This window comes from Trachurus trachurus, assembly GCF_905171665.1.
Source record: "Trachurus trachurus genome assembly, chromosome: 5".
NCBI classification, from domain to species: domain Eukaryota; kingdom Metazoa; phylum Chordata; class Actinopteri; order Carangiformes; family Carangidae; genus Trachurus; species Trachurus trachurus.
The window spans coordinates 29,402,959-29,408,679 of record NC_139896.1 but is presented as its reverse complement, the minus strand read 5'-3'; the positions used below and the strand labels follow the sequence as shown (position 1 = coordinate 29,408,679).

At 40.9% G+C, this 5,721-nt stretch overlaps 1 protein-coding gene across 1 annotated transcript; it reads left to right on the top strand.

The window, feature by feature from the left end:
• On the top strand, positions 1 to 5,352 carry LOC310986332 (major histocompatibility complex class I-related gene protein-like). Its single transcript, XM_083972179.1, has 7 exons — positions 1 to 70; positions 374 to 643; positions 3,445 to 3,723; positions 4,028 to 4,384; positions 4,881 to 4,970; positions 5,137 to 5,154; positions 5,285 to 5,352. The coding sequence occupies exons 1-7, from the start codon at positions 22 to 24 to the stop codon at positions 5,341 to 5,343; spliced, it is 1,122 nt and encodes a 373-aa protein (XP_083828305.1). The 5' UTR covers positions 1 to 21; the 3' UTR covers positions 5,344 to 5,352.
• Positions 5,353 to 5,721: the final 369 nt, after the last annotated feature.

The window sequence follows — 5,721 nt, the reverse complement described above, 5'->3', positions numbered from 1 at the left end:
CAGCACTGTAAACGAAACAAAATGCAGAAGTTACTTTTGTGCCTTCTTTTCTGTCACAGTTCATCAGCAGGTAGGATCACATTTAAAGATTTATTATGTCTTCACTTTACTTTCTGCTCAGCTCTGGATTTTGCACCTGCATCACACTGCTGCTGCTGCTGATGCATGATTTGGTCTCACTTAAATTGGATTTTCAACTGAATACTGTGCATACAGAAAGCATCAGTATCAGACCCCCTTAGATTGTCACCATTTGTTATGTTACAGCTTTAAATTAAAATCAATAATAATAAATAACCCACAAGTGTATGTAAATAGATGCACTGTATGATGAGTGTTTATAAAATAAAAAAAACCCTTGTTTTTCCCACAGTGAAACACACCATGAAGTTTTTCTCCGTTGTATCTGATGGAGTCAAAAACATCCCTGAGGTAGTGATTGTTGGACTGCTTGACGGCATTCAGGCTGGTCACTATGACAGTGACAAGAACAAACTAGACCCAAAACAGGCCTGGATGAAAAGAGCTTTAGACGAGAACCCTGAACATCTACAGTGGTACGCTGGAGAGTGCCTTGACCGTACGCCCAATTTCTTCAAGGCACGTATTCACTATTTCAAAGGGCGCTTCAACCAAAGTGAAGGTAAGTTCAGTCTGCATTATCTAATATTTCACTTTTCACTGCCTCTATTTAAAGATAATTGACTCTTCAGAGCCTCAACACAGTAATCCAGTGGTTCCCAACCGTTTTTGGCTTGGGACCTCTTTTTAACATCACAAATTTCTTGCGACCCCGCAAAGATGCGCCAGCTCAGATGTATTTTATTTGAACTCAATTTATAATTCAGAAAGTAAAAATTTATAATACAGTTGTTTAAGATTGTGTGTGATGTTTTTAATCATAATTTTTAAAAGAATAATAATTAGTTATAAAAATATTTTTTATCAGTTATTATTTTGTTATCAATACTAGACATTTCTGGCGACTCCATTTGAATAGGCTCTATGCCGAGGGTCACATGACCAAACCGGAAAACGGGTAACTCCACTTCCGCTGAGATTCTGACAAGCACAACGCGCGGTAAAAACGAATCAAACCCACTTCATTTTTCCACGATTTTGTTGTTGCTCTTCCCAGGATGGCACAACAACTTTTTTATTCACGATGCCTGCAGGAATTACCCAATCTGAGCATGTCCGACATCCATCGAATCATATATAAAGCTCCTACCACGAAAATGGACAAGCTTAATATTAATAGTTGTGCTAATGCTAACTCTCGCTGTCTGTACTGCCAGGTTATAGACTACTTGTTCCCTGCAAATTCTCACGGTTGATTACTGGCTGTGTTAATCTGTTTTTATGAGCCTGTCATCTGTTCACTGCTATTCCAACATGGACATAAACATTAAGACTTCCACTGCTTATTTTCTTCATATGTAATGTAGCCTATAATGTAAAATATCATCTTGTGGACATGGTAAAAAGGTTAAAAGCTCTAAAAAATGCCTTCTCTATATTTCTGTATACTTTGCAATTACCAGTTTGAAAAAAAGATTACACAAAGGAATGAAATATGAAGTTTATTCAACAATGTCCATTGTTAACATAAAAAAAACATTTAATATACAACTTGTAACCTCCTTGTATGACGTCAGTCTGAAGGAAGTGCCGGCTGCAGACTTAACAGAAACAAGTCAAGCGCTCCCTGCTTATGCCGTTCATGATGGCTCGTGAAGGGCAGGGAGGTGCTCTTCCTGCCTCAGGCTTTCCACGCAAGCGCGTGGAAGAGCAGGGGGTCCCAGAACAGTACCATACCGCCAAATAAAACTTGTGCAAGTAAATAAATATTATTTTGACATAGTGGTCCTGACAGAACTAATTTTATTCTTCTTTACCATACCTTTTATACTTTTGACATCAAACAAAATGATCATTCTCTTAAATCATATGGTGCTCCTCTCCCTACTAAACGCCTCTTTGATGCTCATGTCGTTTTGTCACTGCGCCATGGCTACAGTAGGACCTTTGTGAAAACTGTTGGCTTTGCTTGATGAGATGGAGGCCCTAGTAGTTCTTCCACCCGCAGTTTATGACAAGAGGGCTTATCTGACAACCTGATCTTAAAGCAGAAGTAAGCGATCCGGTCGTTTTGGCTAACTTCTTGTCAGCCGATGGAGTTAGCAGTCCCCGCCCTCGTCATGGATCTATTGGTCCTCGTCCCTACATCACCACATTCACGCGCATCCCTTGGCTGCACACACAGCCCTTCATGTCGTTCTCTCTCCTCATTGGATAAAGGTTGTAGGATACAAGGAAGTATACAAGAAGTTTTCTCCTCGGCTTACAGCAGAGCAGAGTGATTGACAGACTCGTGTTTCGGACCAATCACTCTATATAAGTGATTGCTGTCGGAAGATATAACTATTTAAGACTTATATTAACACAAACATTCCGCTTACTTCTGCTTTAAAAGTGGGAGCTGTGGGTTCTTATGCTCCACCACTGCTCTAGCCCTCTAGCCCGCTGCGACGCCTGGTGCGGCCAGCGCAGTGGTAATTCCGTCTGGGGCAGCACCGTGCGCAGCAGATTTGGGAACTTGGTAAACCATGGTGCACCGAGATGGGTGTGGCGGCGCAGCAGGGGGTGTATCAGTCTATCAGGGCAAACCTGATTAACGATATTAGTGAACTCCTTATTCGGTCACTCTGAGCTCGGACCTCCCGGACCAAAACACCTGTTTCCTCCTGGGAGAGGTCTGGCCGTCTGGTGTCGCTGTCTCCTCTGTCCATGTCGAAGTATAAAATGACAAAGTTGCAGTGCACATCGCCTGCGGTGCAGTTAAAGGTGAGGAGAGGAGCTAATTTGATTGGTGAAGATCTGAATTGGCTGTGTTAATCCCACTCAGGCCTACTCTCCTCCCTCTTTCCCACTTGCACTGGTAGGAGGGACGAGAGGAGTGCCTGTGTCTGGACGCACCCTGTTGGCGCGGCACAACTGCGCTGCGCCTAGACTGCGCCTGCTCTACGAAACTAGGGCCCTATGATTATAAAAGTAGCATAATATGATCTACACATTTGTTATGTTCTTTTCCAACATATACAATTTTACACTAAACTGACTGTATCAGTTGAATCAAAACACAACACACGATTTGAAATATCAAGTCAGTGGTTGAGTTATTTGTGCCAAACTTCTCACATTTGCTGTTAAACTACAACAAACTATCTGTGACAGTAAACCTTGAGCTCTCAGGGTTCTGACGTTGTGTAACTGTCCACATTTGATCAGCTGGAGATGAACCAATACAGTAAAAGTGATGTGACCTTTTCGATGGACTGAATTTAAAGCGGAGTAAAATGCATCAGTATCTCTATCTGAACTCAGAATTCAGTAACATCATCTGTACAACACTGTTAACTTCAGTCTCTGTCTCTGTCTCAGGTGTCCACATTTTACAGAGGATGAGTGGATGTGAATGGGACGATGAGACTGGAGAAGTTGTTGGATTTAATCAGTATGGTTATGATGGAGAAGACTTCCTGTCATTGGACCTGAAGACACTGACATGGGTCGCTGCAAAACCACAGGCTGTCATCACCAAACTGAGATGGGATACTGACAAATGGAGAATAAAACATAATGAGAACTTCTTCACTCAGATTTGTCCCGGGTGGCTGAAGATGTACTTGAGATATGGGGAGAACTTTCTGCTGAGAACAGGTAGAGTCACATGACCTGATGTGGGAATGAGTTGACTCCACATGTATACAACACACACAGACTTATGTTGGGAACTTGGGATCGACCTTCAGGTGAAAACAAGATTGTCAAAGTCTAAAGTCCAAAGTCTAATTATTAGTTATTAGCAGATCATTAGAGAATGGTTCTAGGGATGATTATCTGTCTCTATCAGTCCCACAGTTTGGTTCAGAGTGAAACATCTCAAACAGTCACTTTGATTGACAAGTTTTACACAGTTATTGATCAAATACACAAATGTCTTTAAATATTTCTTCAAGTCCAGTTTTGTTGTTTCTCATCTTTCTCTCCCCTCTTTGCCCTGCCTCTCTCTCTCCAGTTCGTCCCTCAGTGTCCCTCCTCCAGAAGACTCCCTCCTCTCCAGTCAGCTGCCACGCTACAGGTTTCCACCCTCACAGAGGCCTGATGTTCTGGACCAGAGATGGAGAGGAGCTTTATGAGGACGTGGTGAACGGAGAAATCCTCCCCAACCATGATGGATCCTTCCAGATGAGTGTTGACCTGAACGTCTCATCAGTCAAAGCTGAAGACTGGAGGAGCTACGACTGTGTGTTTCAGCTCTCTGGAGTGACGGACGACATCGTCACCAAACTGGACAAAGCTCAGATCAGGAGCAACATGGGTAAGGGTGACATCAGCAGGTCCTGAATGTGATGTCATGTCTTGTTTGGTATTTAGCTTTTTTCCTCCAGTTCAGTAACAAATTCATCTTTTAAAAAAAATTCAAAATAATAAAACAGTTACATCATTAGTAGAGACCAACTGATGTCATTTGCCCCACACTTCACTGGACCGTGAGAGCTGAACGTTATGAAAAATGTTTTTACTTTGTTATATTTACTGTGCTCAAAGATCTACAGTAGGCCGCTGTGATGTCACAAAACATGTACCGGTATTTGGCCATATGAATATGTTTTCTAACTATGATGCAATTTAACCCCAATATACATACTATACATTTTATATTTCAATGGTCAAAGGTCAACTTCACTGTGGCATCATAAACTCTGGGTATCATAACTCAGGAACAGAGGGACAGATTATGCTATATTTTCACCTTGGCTGGTTGGTGCAGACATCCATTTAGGCGGTAATGTGCTACTGTTTATATTCACCAGAAAAACCCAGTGACCCCACAATCACCATCATCTCTGTAGTGGTTCCTCCCACTCTTTTCATTGGAGTCCTGGCTTATAAACGGAAGAAAGGTGAGAGAAAAAAGTAGACAGATGATCTGATTTATTGACTTTTACAAATACTTCACAATCATGTTCACAGATTTACAAAATAAGTAATGAAGGGAAACAGATGAGTCCTGTTACATCCCGTCATTTACAACTGACTGAAATGTTTTGTCTTTTAATTTCATTTTAGCCAAACAGCCTCCTTCCTGTAAGTAAATCCCAAGTTACTCCACTTCAAATGATATTATTATTGCACTTTTCAACCTTTTCAAGATTGTTTTATACATTTACTGCAGTGCTGACAAAGTTTCACAAAAACTGTGTTTCTGATCATACAGCTCCTGAAAGCAGCTCTGAACTCAGTGTGAATTCAGAAACAGGACTGACAAACAATTGATCATCGGCGTCAGATACTGTAGGATGGAAAAGTCCAAAATGAATGCATTCATTTTTGTGATTAATTTGAAATATTTCATCTTTATCATGTCATGTGCTAGCTGAGTTTGAATATGTGAGCTATGCTGTTCAGATATAATTCATACTGGTGCATAAAAGAAAATATCATCATCTAAGCTGATCACTTATAGTCTAGTGGTTTTCAGAATTGACTCGCAATTTAACACAAAGGTTTTAATTATTATAACTGCTATTGGATAAGGCCTTTCAAGCTGACAGTGAATTTCACAGGAGAGAATTCATTTCAACAACATTATTCATAGTACTATATAGGTTTGTGCTGATGCTACATTATTTGTGTAATTACTTGTGTGATGTA